The sequence below is a fragment of the Lygodium microphyllum genome, chromosome 25 (genome assembly GCF_053477565.2).
Source record: "Lygodium microphyllum isolate KBCC chromosome 25, Lygodium_microphyllum_v1.1.10, whole genome shotgun sequence".
NCBI lineage: Eukaryota > Viridiplantae > Streptophyta > Polypodiopsida > Schizaeales > Lygodiaceae > Lygodium > Lygodium microphyllum.
In genome coordinates this window covers 117,993,855-118,014,867 of record NC_141159.1, presented here as the reverse complement: position 1 = coordinate 118,014,867, position 21,013 = coordinate 117,993,855, and the positions used below count along the sequence as shown (strand labels likewise).

At 44.7% G+C, this 21,013-nt stretch overlaps 1 protein-coding gene across 1 annotated transcript in view; it reads right to left on the bottom strand.

Annotated features, from left to right (window-relative positions):
- The window catches only part of LOC148014659 (FH protein interacting protein FIP2-like), a 92,088-nt gene that overhangs the window by 46,298 nt on the left and 24,777 nt on the right, over positions 1 to 21,013 (bottom strand). The window contains exons 2-3 of the mRNA XM_087666574.1: positions 20,270 to 20,376; positions 688 to 822 (exon numbers count right to left, since the gene is read on the bottom strand). Coding sequence (XP_087522700.1) covers positions 688 to 822; positions 20,270 to 20,376 — 242 coding nt within the window. The remainder of the gene's footprint in view (positions 1 to 687; positions 823 to 20,269; positions 20,377 to 21,013) is intronic.

Sequence of the window (21,013 nt, the reverse complement as noted above, 5' to 3'; positions counted from 1 at the left end):
TAGACAATCATGTGGAAGACCTATTGCAGATGTGAAAGTACATTTTGAATGAGATGACCAGACGATATCATCTCAATGAATTGGAGATAAGACAGATGATTTTCATCCAGGATATTTCCCAAGAGGATTCCCCAACTTTTCAGTGCCCAGTGCTTCGTCATCCTCAAACTATCCTTCAAACAAGACTTAGCCCATAGCATTTAGCCAGACACACTCGTGTTTGTTGCACTTAATGTTGGTAAGTGGGATTATAGTCAATGAGATGTGAAAGCTCAGTTTCCAAGATTGGACCAGAAAAGTGAATTCCCAAAAATTTGAAACTGGAGCTATCATAAAAAGCTAAAAGTAGCATCCAAACACAAAGCTGAAACAACGTTTAAAAGAAAGAACTACATGAGCACATAAACTCAACCAAAACAGATAATCACAGTTTTATTAGAAACTGCAGTAGAGGTTCAACATATACAGCTAATTGGTAGTACTCTGCTTCTCTTAACAACTCTTGATAGGAAGGGAAATCCATGGTAGGAAGGGAACCATCACGCAGCCAGTTTAACAAGCTAAAAGAAGCATCCAAACACAAAGCTGAAACAACATTTAAAAGAAGGAATTACATGAGCACATAAACTCAACTAAAACGTATAATCACAGTTTTATTAGAAACTGCAGTAGAGGTTCAACATATACAGCTAATTGGTAGTACTCTGCTTCTCTTAACAACTCTTGATAGGAAGGGAAATCCATGGTAGGAAGGGAACCATCACGCAGCCAGTTTAAAATGTGCCGGAAGTGCGTTCCATCTCTGTCGATGAAAACTAACCCCTGACAGCACCACAAACTTCCATTAGCATGTAGGCAATTGTTTCAAACTTTTACTCATTTTATAGCCAGACTTTAACAGCTTCAATAAATACACACAGCATACAGAACTGTGTATGTGATAACTTTTAGAGGTTCATCTCCTCATAAATATCAATACAGCACCGGTTTTAGCATTCTAGCAATACAAAACATGTAAAAGCACAGCAATATAAAACATGAACTGTAGAGAGGTTCAGGGCTCTTTGAAAATTTTGTAAAATGTTAACAAGCTCAAAAACTACAAGAAAAGATGGCATGTACCACATGACATTAGAAGAAAACACTGCACACAATCAGCCCCTGCATGCTGCTGAGGTGCGTTACTGAGGGTGCCGAACTGATGGCAGAAGATGAAAGTCTGACTAATGAAGACGCATGAGAATGGACCCACCTCCTCCACTTTCTTTAGCACACCTATGATCTAAGACACCATCAACAAACTCTAGAACGGTCAAGCACAAGACATGATGGACCAGTAGCAGAGCACCTCTCACATGAAAGAGATGTATTGCCGCCACTTGTAGCCCATCTACTTAACAGATCCCTTTCTAAAGGCTTCTGCAGCACAATTGGTCAGCTACCTAATACTATAGCACCAATCCCAAAAGGTGGACACTGGAGATACTATGGTTTCCACAAACTATAGAACCATCATGGTTGGCAACATGCTAGCCAAGCTTTATGGATCGGTACTAGAGCATGAGCTAATCAAATGGGCAGCAATACACCAACACTAGGCATGTGGACAAGCAAGGTTCAAGAGAACATATTCTGCACTTGACCACATCCTCACATTCCAAGCTATCAGGGGAGGGTAAAGCATAGGGGAGATGATGTTACTAGCATGTATATATCATGTGTGAATCTTGTGAGAGTGCATGCGCAACAAAAACACGAACACAAAGGGAAAAGAGAAGAGAGAGACAGCTAGAAGAGAAGAAAAATCTCCACTGAATATGAAATGAATGCTGAATACGATGATGGACCAATTAGTCTCTGCACACATCCCAAAGCATCAATGAGAACACCAGATCAAGCTGATGATGGCAACACCAAAGATAGAGGAGTTTCATGTCAAAGTGTCAAACCTGCAGCAAATTACCAAATTTGGCCAACTTGAATGTGGAGGCAAAGAGGATGCAGTCTGAAACCAGGGTTCCTTCTCGGAGAGGGTGGTAAAACTTGATGAAGCACTTACAACAATTAATAAATGAGCATAAACTGAAAGGCACACATTAGCTTATCAATCTTGGACTATGGACACTAGGTTGGCCCCAAAACTTGCGCCCCTTTTGTTATTTCTTTGAGTATAATTGCTGATGGATTGAGTGCAAGTTGAGATTCCATAATCTCCTTTGCTGATCCAAAAGCCTCTTGTTGTACAAACAATTAGCAAGTAATTTGGGCCAATTGCCCCTTGATTTTCACCCAAGATTTGCACAAATGGAACCACCAACTTGCCAAAATATTGCCCCAATTCACAATGGATACCTTGGCATCTAAAATCCCTATCAATTCCACGAATTTCATGTATTGATTTGAGTATACAATGCCTCTTCCTATTGGCACAAGTCCCGAGGTGGTTGCTAAAACCTAATTTCTACACAAATTTAGGGTTTACAATAGAGATTCCTATGTTGTCCACCAAATTTGGCTGAGAAATGCTAAGATCTCTTGAGAATGGGTTGGAGAAGGTAAGAGAGAGCCAAGATAAGAGAGAAATCATATTTTCTTCATGAGGCAACCCTAAAATTTGCTTGATGCCTGCTTCAGCCTGCATTTAATGCAGTCATCTACTGCCAAGCACCTCCAAAGTATTGTCACCTGATCAGCAATGTTGTCGCTAGTCCCTAGAAGGTGTCTCCTTGTTATTCCTTGCCTGTCGAGGCCTCCAAATGGCTATCTTCTGCAACAAATTGTTGTTCTCTGATCAAAAAATGGACCAGCAACTCTCTCTCCCCCTCGCTGTAAACTAATTGAATGGTTGACACCCAACCCCCAAAAATGTTTTCTCAATTCGCATGGGCATTTTTGCCAAGTTGCAGCCTTCAAAACCCATTTTTCAGCATTATCTAGCCATTTGATTAATTTTTAAATTTTAAAAAGTAAATTCAAACCTTGTAACTTTGCCCAAAATTAAATGTGCCCATCCATAATTAAATTGGCTAGGCCATTTGCAACCTAGAGTGGTCCCCAACCTCTATTGACGTCTCTATCCCAGGTAGGACCAAAGCAATCTACAAGTTAGCCCTACATTGAAAGACAAAACCCTGCAAAAGAGATGAGAATCTGCAAACACAGAGGTCAACGATGATGAGATGCTCCAAAGCAAAACATAACAGAGAGAAAATCTAACTAAAAAGACTATGCAATGAATGTGTATATGTGTGAGTAAATGCAGCAGAAGACTTAAGAATGGAAAAGCTAAGGACAATGAATCCTATGGGCCCGACTCTAAGATTGCGAAAAATGGATGCTAGATTAACCTAAGGTATCCTAAAGGACCTAGAGACATGCTAGTCTAAGAAGGTGTCCACCATCACGTACGTCCAGTAGCAGTTCTGCCAAGGGAACGCCTGACGAGGTGGAGAGGAAGATGAGATGGATGCATAAAATGCAATGTGATCGGAACCTGCAGACCAATCAGCCAGTCCCTCAGGGGTAGTGAAAGAGACTGTCTGCTAAGGCTGTGCTTAGACCACATGTCCAACAACAGCAACGGATGCTAAAGGAGCAGATGAAGCAAGAGCGGAAGGTGTAGCTCCGTTGGACTATGGAGTCGCAATTATCTGCTAAGGATTTTTAGATGAAAGACCTTAGGCCTTGGAGCAACACTTCTCGTCCACATGGCCTGCTCTCTGGCAACGTCTGCAAAACCAGTTTTTCTTAGGGAGTTGCTAAAACCAATCTATGACTCACACAAAGCGGTAGTTCCTTCAATAAACACCTAGTCTTTTCACACACACACAAACAAAGACCTCACTCCCTCACTCAACAACAAATTGGCCCCGAAGACCGGCGCCCCTCTCGGTTTTTCTTTATCAATTAAAAGATGGAAAGTTACAAAAATGAAATGTTCCAAAATACATAACTTGTGAACAATTGGTTTTTGTCTTTTCTGAGTAAATCCCAGCTGCATAAGGACAGTACAGCATGACCAGAACAACATCCCTTTTAGGAAAGCATTTTCTGTAACCATAATTCAATGATTTATGTGCAGAATTGCAATCTGCAGATCTCTGAATTCATTGTTCTTACTGTCCAGCATATCCAAAACAACATCCCTTTTAGGAAAGCATTTTCTGTGACCAAAACTCAATGATTCATGTGCAGAATTGCAGTCTGCAAATCTCTGAATTCACTGTTCTTACTATCCAGTGACCAAAACTCAATGTTTCATGTGCAGAATTGCAGTCTGCAGATCTCTGAATTTACTGTTTTTACTGTCCAGCATGCCCAGAACAACATCCCTTTAAGGAAAGCATTTTTCTGTGACCAAAACTCAATGATTCATATGTGCAGAATTGCAGTCTGCAAATCTCTGAATTCATTGTTCTTACTGTCCAGCATGTCACCAAAACTCAATGATTCATGTGCAGAATTGCAGTTTGCAAATCTCTGAATTCACTGTTCTTACTATCCAGTGACCAAAACTCAATGTTTCATGTGCAGAATTGTAGTCTGCAGATCTCTAAATTCACTGTTTTTACTGTCCAGCATGCCCACAACAACATCCCTTTTAGGAAAGCATTTTTCTATGACCAAAACTCAATGATTCATGTGCAGAATTGCACTCTGCAAATCTCTGAATTCATTGTTCTTACTATCCAGCATGTGACCAAAACTCAATGATTCATGTGCAGAATTGCAGTCTGCAGATCTCTGAATTCACTGTTCTTACTGTCCAACATGTCCAGAACAACATCCCTTTTAGGAAAGCATTTTCTGTAACCAAAACTCGATGATTCATGTGCAGAATTGCAGTCTGCAGATCTCTGAAATTCACTGTTATTACTGTCCAGTATTAAAACAGTCCCACAAACAGCACTAAATCAGAGCTGAAAACCTTGTTCCTACATGGCAAAAACTGCAGCAATCTCCCCTCAGCTTCTCAAAACTTTATTCTCAGATCTGCCCCTTTTGCCTATTACATTTTCTTTAATGCTCTCTCTCTTTTGGAAATTTGTGCCACATGGCATACATGTAACAATTTTCACGTAAACCTTCCGGTCTGAAATTCTCCATGATCGGTGCAAAATTTGACCTCAGCACAGACCAAAGAATTAATCCTCGTGTAAAAACAAAGATAATGACGCGAACAGATTCTAGGGTCCAAAAATAGTAACTCCCTAAATTTTAGGGATGGTGACCCTTGCATTCCTCAAGTTGTTCTAAGCTACTTTTATTGTTGCAACCATTAAAAAGTGTAATGTGGCTCACTTACGGTGACTTATATTCCGTGAGCATTCTTACATGTGCATCTTCAGTCTTGGCCGGACTCATTATCATGCACCATCTCCAATGGCTAAGCACACAGTCCCAAACCACTGGCATTCTATTCTTCAGTGCCCATTCAATATGGAACTGGTCCTAAGGCTCAAACAAATCATTAGTCCAATTTGTCCCAATGGCTGCCTCTTCTGGCCATGCAAAGATCCTAGCTTATTCCAAGAGAACTCTGAGGGTAAAAAGCAACAGCAACTAAAGAAAAGAAAAATAAAAATTTTATATAAGTAAATAAGAAAAGCAACTGCAAAAAGTATCACCACCTGGTGACAATTGCTGCCAGATAGGTCTAGATTATTTGGTTCCATCTAAGGAAAAGGAGTCACCCTTTGATTGGCTTGCCTTCGTGTCTTGCGAGTTTTCACCACTGGTGGTTTTCCCTCCCAAAGAAGAGGCAACCAACCCCCTCTGCTCTGAATAAGGCTGTGATGAGGATTTCTTGTGGACTTGATCATGCAGCCTCGCATAACACAAAAACTCACACACAAACTCATAGAAGGTTGGCAATCGAGGCTATGAGATAATGTGCTGAATGAAAATGAGTATTTTTCGGGCAACTTTTTCAAGAAGAATGTAATATGATTATCATCTGACTTTGGAGAGCCAGTAGTGGCGAACTCGACGGATAATCGTCTATATTCAGCCAGCTTGACTTTCAGATCATCCCCTTCCTTAATAGAGAACTTTTGAAGCTCAAAGTCGAGATTTATGCGCCGAGTACTATCTCGGGCTGCATAGCGGTCGAGAAGGTAACTTCAACGCTCTGACGTGAGCGGGAAGTGCTGTAACTAAGAGTGAAACTCCGGGATCAATCCCTCCATCAGCTCAACATTGGCTTTGGTATTGCGGGCTCTCCATTGACGGATGTAGTCAGGGTGAGCTAGTCGAGGGTCTAGCATAGGCTCTAGACCAATGATGAGGTCCCAAAGACCCTGGGACTCAACCACTTGTTGCATGAAATTCGACCAAGTGGTGAAATTCAACCCGTTAAAACGAGTCTTATCCGTGAAGGCATTCTTGGCCGTTGCAACAAAAGTAGTGCTCGAAGATGGGTAGTGTCAAAAAGTGTAATGGGGGTAAGATGGGAGAGTGGAGTGCACTTGGAAATGGGCCCCAGAGTGCCCACCAAGCATGCGAGAAGTGTGCAAGGTGGATCCATAGGATGGGCTGACTAGGCATAGACATGGTAGCCACATGAGTAACCCAAGGAGGTGGGATGGGAACACGTGGAGCAAAAGATGGAAATCCCTACATAGGTGTAACCCAAGGGAAGTGGGATGACGCACCATAAGCCGAGGATGGAATCCACTGCATCTGAGTGGTCATGTGAGAGGTGAATTTGGGGGTAGCAAGGGGGATACCCATCACAGTCGTCCCAGATGCTATGGGTGTGCTCATTGGCGGAAAGGTAAGAGGCACGGTGTTAGGGTCGCATTCCCCCTAACGAAGTAACCTGGTACAAAGAGGTAGAGAATGGGGTAGAGAAGGAGAAGGTGCTAGGAGTGGAGATGGAAGATCCAACCCCTAGTGTGTGTGAAGCGGATGTGGAGTGTAATCCGAGATTTTGAAACGATGAAGAGAGATGATCAAGGCTGGAGATAGAAGAGGGTGGGATTGAAGGGAAGTGAGAAGTGTGTGTTACATGCTCAAATGAAACAGAAGCTGTAGATGTACCTAAATTACGTTTGCTTCAAGAGCCCCCTCTATTGAAGTTCACATACACAAAGCAATCCAGATCTTGTACCTCAAAAGAATAAGCAAGCGAGGATTTTAATTCATGCAACTCAAAAGGATTGTACAAACCTGACATTGGACCTGGCTGAGATAATGAAGATGGATCACTAGACGCTCCAAATGTCTTATGTCCTCCATGATCGGAGAGGTGGCCATCCTCACCAACCGGTCCGAATGTGGTAGTAAAATTGGTAGCAGGGGTGTAAACATCACCATACTTGTTGTGATAGTACTCCTTAAAGTCCTCCTTTGTCATGTTAGTGAAATCTAAAATAGGAGTCAAAAAAGAAGGTGAAGGTGAAAGTGGAGTGTCGTTCTCCTCACCAAGTGTATAATGCCGTCTCAAGGCCTCCACTGATGGAGAAGCTTGATAGGACATCATAGGACATCATAGGAACTAGAGAAGGTGTCGTATTGTGTGCCTCGCACAAAGACTAGCTCTCTACAATGTCTGCAAGATACTCTTTACAAGAGCACCGGCTCTATTACCATGTGAAGAAAACTGCTAGGGCTTGCACTAAGGAAACACAAAGTGTACGAGGACCACGTCAGAAACACAAAGTGACAGACATAGACACAGAAAGCAAAACTCAAACCCTAAACGCAAAACTAAAAACTCAAACACAAATAGTAGAAGGGAAAGAAGAACACGACTCTGAATGAATGAATACTACAAATGAATGTAAGAGTGTACGGTGTGCTCAAGGGCAAAGCAATGTCGGAGTGTGACGTCCATTAGAGACAGATCCTAAGTCTGTGAACACCACTCAGAGTGTTTGAGGAGGTAGATGTTGTAAACGCAAGTGAGAGCAGATGCTGATCAGCAAACGCAAACAGTAGGAGTGCATGCGATGGCTGGCGGCTGTCCCAGACAGCAAACACAGATCTGAATATGCCACAGGAAGATGAACAGTGACAGTAGATGCTGATCAACATACGCAAACAGTAGGAGTGCGTGTGATGGCTGGCAGCTGTCCCAGACAGCAAACGCACATTTGAATATGCCGTAGGAAGATGAGCAACTGACACCTAGGCTGCACAGGTGCAAATGTAGGCTGAAACAGTGTCTCATGTGGCCTGAATGGGGGCAGCCTGTCTATTTATAGATGTTGAAGGATGCCCCAAAAATTAGGGTTTTTGGGGGACTACTGAAACTTTCTTGGACCGCTCCCCTTTTTAGGATTTTTCATTAATTAAGTGTGTTTTGGGGCTGTTTAAGAATGTTAATCAACTAAAAAACGTATTTTAGCTCAACAGCAGAAGGCTGCAAAATGTAGAAAAGAATGCTACTACCTATGAAAAGGATTTAATGGTTATTATTCAAGCTTTAAAAAATGGAAGAAACTATCTTTTAGGTGGAGAATTTCTCATCAAGATAGAGCATGACAATCTTAGACATTTACTCAACCAACTAAAGATTTCTGGGAAGCATATTTAATGGGTCAATTATTTAGCTCAATTTAACTTTCAAATACTGCATATTCCTGCAAAGCAAAACAAGGTAGCTAATGCCCTATCAAGAAGACCTCAAATTCATGCAATATGCATGATTCATCATAGAAATTATAGTGATAGGCTAGGCACGGAGATCGAGACAGTCAGTTGTTATGCGCAGTGAGAAACAGAGAGAGTAAGATAGAGTAGAGTAGAGAGTAAGCACTTTTGTAGGTACAATGACGAGTGTGTACCTTTAGGTTTTTAGATAGATATATATATATGTGTAAGTACAAGTACTAAGGGTGTGTTCACACCCGAGCACATTAAAAGGCACGAGGGCCTTTATTCCCAACAATCTCCCACCTAAAGGCAATGTACCTGAAGAGGAGAAAAGAATCAGCTAAGTCTAGATATGTACAAAGCTGAAATACATATATCTATCCAACTCCCATCACCTATCGGGGCAATGAGCAAACCGCTCCAAGTACATCTCTAATGAAGTGGTACTTCACCTGTATGTGCTTTGTCTTTGCATGAAAGACAGGATTCTGTGCTAGCATGATAGCACTTTGACTATCACAATGGAGAACAAGTAACTCTGTGATATCAAGCTTTCCCACCAGATGTGAAAGCCATAAAGCCTCCTTGCATGCCTCAGTGGCAACCACATACTCTGCCTCTGTAGTAGACAATGCAACACACTTTTGTAGCTTGGAGATCCAAGAGACTGCTTTTCCTGTGAAGGTAAACACATACCCAGAAGTGGACTTTCTGCAATCCGCATGACTAGAATAGTCTGCATCTATAAAGCCAACAACAGATGCCTTCTGCTTTCCAAAGCAAATGCACAACTCCTTTGTGCCTTTGAGGTATCTCATAATACCTTTCATTGCATCCCAATGCTTCTTGCCAAGGGTTGCTATGTATCTGGTAACCACTCCCACTACAAAGGCAATATCAAGACGTATAGCAACCATAGCATACATCAAACTGCCAACATCTAAAGCATATGGTATCTTGGTCATTTCAGCCTTCTCATCATCAGATGTAAGGTTGTCCTCTGCACTGAGTTTCACATATGGAGGCAATGGAACCCCAATTGTTTTCCCCCCCTCCATATTGAAACACTACAAAACCTTGGAGATATACTCCTGATGAGATAGATAGAGTAAGTCTTTCGATCTATCTCTAAGTATTCGCATGCCAAGAATGTGATTTGCATCACCAAGATCCTTCATGTCAAAGCTACCATGAAGACTTTGTTTCAGTGAGTCCAAGGCATGAGTATCCCTGGCAACAATCATTATGCCATCAACATACAAAACCAAGATAATCAGGTTGCCATCTACTGCCTTCTTGATGTACAAGCAATAATCCAATTGACTTCTATGAAAGCCTTGGGACTGCATGAATGTATCAAACTTATGATACCATTCTCTTGGTGCTTGTTTCAGCCCATACAAACTCCTTTTGAGTTTACATGCCATCTTCTCTTTCCATTTTTCCACAAACCCTTCAAGCTGCTACATATATATGTCTTCATGCAGATCACCATGTAAAAACGCAGTCTTTACATCCATCTGTATGAGCTCCATATCCTCAACTACAACCAAGCCCAAAATGGTTTTCAATGTAGTGACTTGAAAGTCAAGTTAGCTAAGTATCAGTGTCTATTCGCTGAGTTCTCAACCATTGGGGCTCCTAAGTCCTCTGACAATCACATTACCCTATTCCTTAACAAGCTGCCAAGAAAATATTTCCATTTAATGCAACAGGTGATTTCACAGCCTCAAATGCCCATATTTTATGAGTTTGAGTGTTAGCTATTGTGTCACGCACAATTATTCGATCAATTTCATAACATGTTCTCAATAGAGGGGCTCAGGGGAACAAGACAAGGGCAAACAAAATTCAAATCAAAATCAAAATAAGGCTAATAAATCCCAAGAAACCACACAATCAACTCTTAAACCTGGATGGGAGAATGTACCTAAGAAGAATAGATATTGTCAACACTATCAAAAGGCTAGCCTTTATGACGAGTGTAAATCTAAGGTAAGAGGCACGTAGCCAAAATCTAAGAATCAAACCCCCGAAGCCCAATCATGTAACCCCCAGCAAGGGACGTAGGGTGGCAGCAACCCCCAACACGAGCAATGGCAACCACCAATCAACCCCCAGCAAGGGCAATGGCAAGGCCAAACCTACATGGCCACCAATCAACCATCACAGTTGGCGAACTACTCAACTCAAGAGGGTTTTTCTGACTGGTCTGCAGAGGCCCGCATCATCTCCTTAGAGACGTCGGAAATAAGTCTCGTTTACATCTGCGAGTTGCCTCTCGATGAGGTGAATGTAGAAGTTGAGTCGTCACAACCGAGCACATCCTCCCCTGTTTGCCTTGTGGATAGTGGAGCCACTCATCACGTGACTCCTATAGAGGACATTTTTATTTCCTAAGCCCCTACAACCGAGAGAGTCCGCGAGAAAATGACTCCTTGGTCACGATTCAAGCCCAAGATCGCATCAGTTTTGCCACTGATCAAGGTCTGGATTAGGCTTCCCTAGATGATGTCTATAATGCCCCCCAGCTTAGGGTAAACTTGTTGTCCGTTCAATAACTTTATTAATTGGGACAAGCAATTTCCTTCACAGCGACCACAGTCGAGGTCCTAGACTCTCTGACTCGTTTAGTGATTGCTCGAGGCAAGGCATATCCCAATGGCCTTTACCACATGACCCATTTTCTTACCAGGGGACTGCCAATGATTCAGAGTTCCAACTTCCATCACTTCCAAGCCTTGGCCACCACATAGGAGCCCACAGACTCTAAGCATCTTTGGCATTTTCACGTAGGACATCTTAGCTACAACTCTCTTTATGAGTTGTTGCATCGGGGGATGCTTGAGAGTCTTTCACGTCTAAAACTATCTCAAGAGGTTTGTAAAGCATGTTAGCTCGGTAAGCAGCATTGTGCACCCTTTCCTCAGCAGTCTACCACACATACTGAGGACCCCTTAAGGCTCATTTATGTAGATCTTTGTGGTCTCACATCCACTGCTGCCTTAAATGGGGCACTGTACTTCTTTTCTATAGTGGATGATTTCTCTAGGTACATGTGGATGTACTTCCTCACATACAAGATAAATGTCTTCACTTATTTCAATGCTTGGGCGCTGCCGGTTCATAACCAAACTAGTCATCATATGGGTACTATGAGGAGTGATTCTAGTAGTGAGTTTACCTCCCACGAGTTCTTTGAGTTTCTACAGGAGCAGGGCATTGCACTCCCAACTCACCTCTGCCAACTCCCTTGCGTAGAATGGAGTCGTAGAGCATAGAAACCAGACAATCATGAATATGGTACGCTCTATGCTAATTGCATAGCAAAGTTCACTAAGAACCTTTGGGTTGAGGCTATTAGCACTTCGGTGTACATCCTTAACCGATGTCCAACTATGGCAGTCCCTAAAAGGACTCCGTATAAGGCATTCTTTTGGCTCTCAGCCTATTGTTTCTCACTTCAAAGTCTTCAGTAGTGGTGCTTATACACACACCCTAGATGACAAGATCGGAAAGCTCACCTCTCGAGCTGATCTCTTGATCTTTGTGGACTATTCTTCCGAAGCAAAAGCCTACCATTTGTTTAATCTTCGCACGAACAAGGTGATAGTTAGGAGAGATGTCACATTTGATGAGAGGAACATCATGCAATCTTCTGCACCAGACTCTACGCCCTCGTCTCCACTCATATCACATGAGATCGCACCTTTTGAGCTAGATCTACTACCCGTTGCTGACCTTCCTACAGACACTTCAGCTCCCAAGCCCACTATGCGAGACCTGTTAACTCGTTGGTTCCAATAGACCATGCGAGATTCATGGATACTTCCACCAGATTCCACTTTGAAGGTGTGAGAGTGCGCAACGAAAGAAGAAACACGAACTCAGAGGAAGAGAGAGAAAGCAGAAAATGAAGGAAGAAAATCTGCAGTGACTGAAATGAATGCTCAATACAAAGGTGTGGACTGATCAGTCCCTGCACACAGCCCGGAGCATCAGTGAGGGCACCAGATCAAGCTCAAAGCAATGGCAGCACCAATGCCGGAGTGGGAGAGAAGGGAGAGTGTGCTGAAATCTGCAAGACAATGTAAGGGACTGATAGGGGGGGCTGCTATATATAGCCCCCCAGCCTCCAAACTGGCCGACTTGGCCCAAAACTGGCCGACTGCAACCATAATGTCCAACCTGCCCATAAAATGGGCCGACTACCTACACCCAGGAGCTGACCAACTGGCCAAGACAGGCTAACACCCCCTCTCAGATCCTGGGAGGGTCTGAAGACCTAACATCCGCATGTGATGAAGCAAAGAAGCCTGAGACAAAGGCTTCGTGAAGAGATCGGCCGCATTGTCCGCCGTGGGATAGTAGGCCACCACCAGCTCCGAATCCACGATCCGTTCTCGAACATAGTGGTACTGAACCTCAATGTGCTTCGTGTGAGCATGAAACACCGGGTTCTTTGCCAGAGCAAGAGCACTCTGGTTGTCCACGCGCAGCTCCGTAGGTCCTGTCGGGGAAAAGCCAATCTCTGCCAGCATACGACGGAGCCAAACTGCCTCCATAGAGGTCAAATATAAGGCCCGATACTCAACCTCTGTCGAAGAAAGTGCCACAGTAGGCTGCTTCTTGCTGCTCCAAGAGACAGCACCGGATCCAAGGGTGAAAGCATAACCTGTAGTGGACCATCTAGAATCCACATCACCTACCCAATCAGAATCACTCCATCAAGAAAGAGTGGTCCCATCACCATACATGATCCCATAGGATCGAGTCCCCTGCAAATACCGAAGGGCACGCAAGGCTGCGCGCCAGTGATCCTGAGTAGGAGTCTTCATGAAAGAAGACAACAAAGCCACCACAAAAGAGATATCCGGTGGAGTGTGAAGAAGCCAGATAAGTGAGCCAACAAGGCACCTGTAACAGGTGGGATCAAGAAGGGGAACTCCATCTGCCAAAATCTTGGACTCAGGGTCCATGGGGCATGAAATAGGCTGACACTCGGCCATACCAAACTCCGAAAGAATCTCGGAGATGTACTTGTGCTGCGAGATAAATATGCCCTGTGCCATCTGATAGATCTCCAGACCAAGAAAGAAGTGAAGGATCCCTAGATCCGTCATGTCAAACTCCTATTGTAGAATAGACCGAGTGTGCTCCACCTGCTGAGTGTCACTCCCTGTAATAATAAGATCATCCACATACAAGATCAGCAAAACACAAAGGTCACCCACAACCCTAAAGTAGAGGTTGGGATCATGATCGGAGCGCTGAAAACCACACTGTAGAAAGAAGCGGTCAATCCGCCAGTACCAAGCACAAGGAGCCTGCTTCAGGCCATAAAGGGCCTTCCGCAGCCTGTAGACATGATCCTCCTTCCCCTGCACAAGAAAACCTAGAGGCTGTGAAACATAGATCTCCTCCTCAAGGATGCCATTCAAAAAGGCGGACTTGACGTCCATCTAGTAAACAGGCCAATAGTGGTGAGCTGCAAGAGCCAAAAGAACTCGAATGGTGAACATCCGAACAGTAGGAGCAAAAGTCTCAAAGTAATCCAAACCTGCCCGTTGTGCAAAACCCTTGGCAACAAGCCGAGCTTTGTGCTTGTCCAAGGAGCCATCGGCAAGATACTTGGTCTTAAAGACCCATTTGACACCTATCACCTTCCGTTTCGTGGGACACGATACAAGGTCCCAAGTCTGATTTCGCTCGATGGACTCAAGCTCTGCCTGCATAGCCTGTCTCCAAACATCCTGTGCAAGAGCCTCCTCAACAGTGAAAGGCTCAAAATCCTGAAGAATCTGGGACATAAGAGCATAGTTCACACAGAGTGAACTATCTAGCGGGGCCCATAATCGGGCTGATCTATGTGGACCTATAGAAGAAGTAAGAAAGTGAGTAACACCGGAATCCTGCATAAGCCGGTGATACCACAAAGGAAGCCTGAGAAACTCCCCTACTGTGAGGGAGACCGAGGAGCCTCCGGAACCTGCAAAGCACCTGTCTGAGAAAGGGACTCCCCCTCACCAAGGGAAGGTAGATTCTCCTCATCTGAAGAAGACTCCCCATCGGATGGCAGTGTATCCCTAGAAGACTCCTGAGGGGAGGCTGAAGGGGTGGAAGTACTCAAAGAGGAAGGAGTCACATCCGCCAAAGGGGGAGGTAAAGCAAAAGTAGAGGGAACACGAGGAGGAATAGGAGGGGGAGGAGCCGAAGAAGGAGGGGAGCTAAGAGGCATCCGGGAAGGAAGAGTAGGGAAAGAAGGTGGGGGAGGGTCCGTCAATGACGAAGAAGCACCTGTAATAGAACCATCAATCGGATCCTCGGAGGCTAAAGCCTCATCGAAGATCACATCCCTGCTCACCTCAATCTTCCGTGTTGTCGGGTCGTAGAGCCGATATCCTTTCGTGGTCGTGCTATAGCCCACGAAGATAAGCTCTCTCAACTTAGAGTCGAGCTTCATCTTCCTCTTCTTTTTGTCCACATGGACAAAAGCATCACATCCAAAGATACAAAAGTGAGACACGGAAGGCTTCCTCCCAAAGAAAGCCTCAAAAGGAGTCATGTCTTGCAATGCCGAAGTCGGAGAGCGGTTGCATATATGCACCGCCGTAGCCACCGCCTCATCCCAAAGGGAATGAGAAAGACTCCGATGCTCCACGTGGATCGGGCCATCTCCACCATGGTCCGATTCGCACGCTCCACCACACCATTCTCTGATGGTGTGTTCGGATGAGAATACTCCACCCGAATGCCGTGATCCCTGCAAAACTGAGAGAAACGGTCAGAAGTGAACTCGCCACCGTGATTAGCTCGAACGCCACGAACTTTGAAAGAAGTCTAGGTCTCCAAAAACACCTTCCACTTGCAGAAACGGAAGTACGCCTCGCTTTTGTACTCCAAGAAATAAGGCCACACATAACGACTAAAGTCGTCCACAACTAGCACCAGATACTTGGCCTTCCCAAGGGAGGCCATGCCTATCGGTCCGCAAAGGTCAGTATGGACCAACTCAAGCGGGAAAGTAGCCCTCCTGGAAGCAACTTGTGGGGTGAGGCTGCCTATGCTGCTTGCCCCTCAAGCAGCTGGGGCATAAAGTGTGAAGAGGAGGAAAATCTAGAAGTCCCTCCACCATCTTCCTCTTGGAAGCCCGCCGAATGGCATCAAGATTTAGATTCAAATGCCCATAACGAGCATGCCAAAGTAGCCCAAGCTCGTGGGAAGCCCTCGCAGCCAAGGCTGTGAGCGTGTAGAGCCCACCCTTCCATGTACCTGTCCAAAGGCATCACCTATAGAAGCATCCTCCATTGTGACTGCATCCTAGGTAAAAATGACTCGGGTACCTAGCTGAGTAAGACCATGCATAGACAATAGGTTAAAACCCAAATCAGGTACATAAAGAACTTTGGCGGAAGAAGACCGCTTGTCAAAAAACAGAGGTAAAGTCCTCATGCCACGAACAGGAACTATAGAGTTGTCACCAATGGTGGCAGTGCCCCCTCTTGAACGAAGATCTTGAAGCCAATCCTGCCGAAAGGTCATGTGAGAAGATGCTCTGCTGTCCACTAGCCAAGGCTTCTCCTGAGTGGAAGAAGCTAGGGCTATATCCTCCTCAACAAAGACATGCACAAAAGCAGACTCTGTTATGGCTGGGGCCACCTTCAAGTCCTTCTCCTTGGGCTTCAGATGGAGGTACTTCTGCCAACACTTCTCCTCGGGATGAGTGCCCTTCCCACAATGTGGGCACTTGGGCTTCTTCTCCTTCACATCCTTCTTGTCCTCCTCCTTCGTGTCCTTGGCCTTCTCCTTCTGTTGCTGCTTCTTGCCGCCACCAGTACATGCAATAAAAGCCTTGGTGGAGCCACTGGCACCCACCTCTCTGAGACGCTCATCATGCTCCAAGACAAGCAGGGAAAGTTCCTCCCATTAGAGTTTCTCGCGGGTCCTCGAGGTGATGGGGCTAGTATAGAAGACATCATACCAGGGTGAGGGCAGTTGAGTCAAGAGAATCATCGCCATATCCTCGGACGAAATCACCTGACCAAGAGAGGCTAGCTCGCCTCATCTTCGTGATGTGCTCCTTCATAGAAGAAGAATCATCAAGACTGAGCATCCGCAATTTCTTCTCCAACGAAATCTTGTGGACGAACGTCCTATGCTGATACAAAGACGCAAGCTTCTTCCACACTTCCGCCGCGGTCTTTAACTTGTGAACATGAACAAGAACAGAGTCGTGAAGACTCATAAAGAGAAAGGAACGGGCTTGAGAGTTGAGCCTATCCCACAAGGCTGCACGGTCCATAGAAGCCCCATCTGACGGATCCACCAAGGGATGGTCGATGGATGAAGAAACAAGTTCCCATAGGTCGAATGTGTCGAGGATGCACTCCACCTTACACGACCAGAGGGAGTAGTTGGAACCATCCAACTTGTCTTCCTTCGGAAAGGAAGGGAGTATGGGCACTTGTATCGAGGGAATCAAGGAAGGCATACGGACATCTGAAGCAGTCTTTGCCGATGGAACCTTCACGGCAAATGGACCCTTTGAGATGCATGGACTGAAGAAGGACGGATACGAGGAGACTTCTCCCGTCCTCGATCACAAAACTCCTAATAATCCCGTCTCCGCTTAGAGGAATGATGAGAAAGAAGCTCATACTCTGAGTCATCGAAGCCTGAAAACTGGTAAGACATCTTCCAAATCTGCAAACACCAAACAAAGTTTACCGATGCAGAGGGATAATCACCAGAAGGGTCACCAACCACCGATCAGACTATTAACGGCAAGAAACTGAGGTCGCCAAGAACCAGAAGCTGTAAACGCAACTGGAAATGATGCAAACGCCTGGGGGGGAGTCTGAGTCGCTTACAAGAAGAGAGCCACCAAAGGAGGAAAAAACCACTTGAAGAGCAAAACACCATCAGGAGGAGTGTCGCCCAGCTGATAGAAGGCCGCCTTGCAGCAAAACGCAACCAGGAGGTAGATGGTGACGTGGCAGCCACTGGAGAAGGCTTCTGCAGCAAACGCAAGGGTTGGGACCTGCAGGAAGAGCCGCCTTGCTGATGGTGAAGGTATGCCAACAGCAGAAGAAAAGAAATGGTGTCTCTCTATGAAAGCTCTCCTCCGTGCTCTCAGTTAGGCAATGATACCATGTGAGAGTGCGCAACGGAAGAAGAAACACGAACACAGAGGAAGAGAGAGAAAGCAAAAAATGAAGGAAGAAAATCTGCACTGACTGAAATGAATGCTGAATACAAAGGTGTGGACTGATCCGTCCCTGCACGCAGCCCGGAGCGTCAATGAGGGCACCAGATCAAGCTGGAAGCAATGGCAGCACCAATGCTGCAGTTGGTGAGAAGGGAGAGTGTGCTGAAATCTGCAAGACAATGTAAGCGATTGATAAGGGGGCCGCTATATATAGCCCCCCAGCCTCCAAACTGGCCGACCTGGCCCAAAATTGACCGACTTGGCCTAAAACTGGCTGACTGCACCATAATGTCTAACCTGCACATAAAATGGGCCGACTGCCTACACCCAGGAGCTGACCAACTGGCCAAGACAGGCTAACAGAAGGACCCTAGAAAATCTCCTCGGCTCACCTCTCACGTTTCATATGCATCACTGTTTACATTGCACATTCCAAGCCAAACAGTTGGAAGGAGGCTCTCCAAGACCATCTGTGTGGCATGAGGCCATGGAAAAGGAACTGGATAGTATTTACCGAAATGGGACTTGGACTTTGGTAAGTGTCATCGGGACAAAGTGGATTTTTAGGACCAAGCTAAAGGCTAACAGTACTTTAGACAAATACAAGGCTCGTATTGTAGCACAAGACCTCAGGCAAAAGCACGGCATTGACTATGAAGAAACCTTCGCGCCTACCACTCGGCTAACATCATTCCGTCCGTTGGTTTCGCTCATCGCTCACCACGGTTGGCTGATCTATCAGATGGACGTCAAAGGTACCTTTCTGAATGGTTATTTGGAGGAGGAAGTCTATATGGAGCAACTTCCTGCCAACTTCTCTTCCCCTAACCGGAATGACAAGATATTTCACTTCCGGAAAGCTCTTTATGGGCTGAAGCAAGCACCAAGGCCTTGATACCACAAGATGGACACGTTCTTACAGATTCATGGTTACCATTTCACCCCCTATGATCCAATCCATATATGCACACCACAAATGCGGGGGTCGGCTATATCCTGATGTATATTGATGACATACTTCTCACTGGCTTTGATTCTACGGCCACAGCAAAAATCAGGGCAAAGATTTGCACTACATTTAAGATGACCCACTTAGGTTTGTTATCTTATTTCTTGGGAATGGAGATTGTTCACTCCGAGCAAAGTATCTTTCTATCACAGAAGTACGCCTTACAGCTGAACAATATTGCACCAATCAAACATGGCCAATGGCCACACCTCTTTATCCCGCTGTCCATCTCCATAAGGATACCTCGAATCAGCCTTTTGATGCTCACACCTATCACTCTATTGTAGGGAAACTACTTTAAATGATACATACTAGACTAGATCTCGCATACTCAATTAGTTTGCTTAGTTGGCTTCTCCTCGTAATGGGGGCCTTACAACTTAGAGCCTCATGGATCATTGGTGGCACCTTATGAGGATGGGGCATTGAGCATATCTAACAAATACAACGGAGCCGAAGCTCAAAAGATGATTGCATTGTCTGGTCTAAACCAAGCAGCAGCACCTATGGGAATCTGCACAATCCTCAAATGCCAAGAGATGAGCCAGGCTGCAAATGCAAGTACTTGAGATGTATGAGCTGCCAAACACACATGATGAGAGCCCAAATACTAACACCAAGAGTGTGGTTTGTTAATGCTAGGCTGAGGAAAGGCCTCCAGATGCAAAACGCAGATCATAGGAAGACACCAAACTGCGGGGAGCTTTTGTCAGCTGGTGAAAAGTCTCCAAATGCAGCAAATGCTAACTGTAGGATGATGCCAATTGGTGGAGACTGACACCAAGGTGGTGGAAAGCTAACACCTATGTTGTAGATGCTGACACCAAGCTGGAACGGCTCCAAACACAAGACTTATTGATGGAAAAAGGGAGAGGTGGCACAACAAGTGCCACGGGGGTGGGGATCTTGCGGTGTAGGGAGAGGTGGCACAACAAGTGCCAAGGGGGTGGGAATAGATGATTATACTCTTGCGGTGTAGGGAGAAAAGGTCTGTGTCAACAAGCATCAATGGAAGGTCTGGTGATGCCGAAAGAGAAGCACCCAGTGGTCTATCCATCTGCCTATGGAGAAATCATAGCATCGGAGTGTCCGCCTATAAAGGGAAGAGTGGGTGGGAAAGGAAGAGAAGGGTATCTCTGTCTCCTATTGTTGGTGATGCAACGAAAGAGGGAAAACCAGTAGATGATGCCGAACCCACAACCTGACAACTATGAACATTTTAAGCAGAATCGGTACATGACCAAATGTTTTAGACTCAATTCATACTCTTATGCATGAACACTTCATGCATGGATCCGTGTTTCCAGTTAAAGGGGCATAAGAAGTCAAGGAAAACGTTTAAATTTATGCATTGGCACCAGGTGAAAAAATAATAAAGCTAGCTTAACACTCAAAAGGCAGGTTTAGAAACTAACTGCAAAAAAAAAACGACATTCCAAACTTGAACATCACACCTTTGAGTCCCTGTGAAGCTGATGCCGACCACTAAACATAGCCGAAATCATTGAACCTGTCTCTTGTCTGGTTAACGTCTCTAAAGTTGTTGCAAACATGGTCCCTCCTACATAATTTATTAAAATCAGAAACCATTTCATTTCTCATCTAGTAAATATATATCAAATGTGTAGAGATCTTCCTTGAACTAGACTCAAGCCTCTAAACATTGAAAGGGTAAAAACTCTAATCTCACTTAGATTAAACTTCAAAAACCCATTTACCCTTTAGCTAATAAATGCGCAGGTTCAAGAACCAAAGGGAATATGGTTGCATTAGTGTTTGAAAAACTAGTTCAAAAGAACTGTCGATAAAGAGTGGCATACTTAGATTTATTAACAAGGCTTCCTTTGTCTGCAGCATTGACTATTCTGCCATCATTTATGTTAATGATTTAGGCTAAATCTCAACAGCATGCTCTCTTTTTAAGTGCAATGTTTTGTGTAGCACAGTTGTAAATCTGCAGGGGTTCATAATCTCCATTACATGTACAGAGAATGCAAGAGTTGTTAGAAGAGCAAAACAAGTAGCGGAATAATGAAAGGCACAACATGTAACTAAGAAAAGGAATCCATTATGACAAGAGTACAATGGTTAAGCACCAGCTTGCACACTCCAAATGCTCCCTCTCCACGCCAAGAATCTGCAAGTACAAGTATTATGAACTGTGGCCACACTACCTCCTTTTATAGACAAAAATTGAG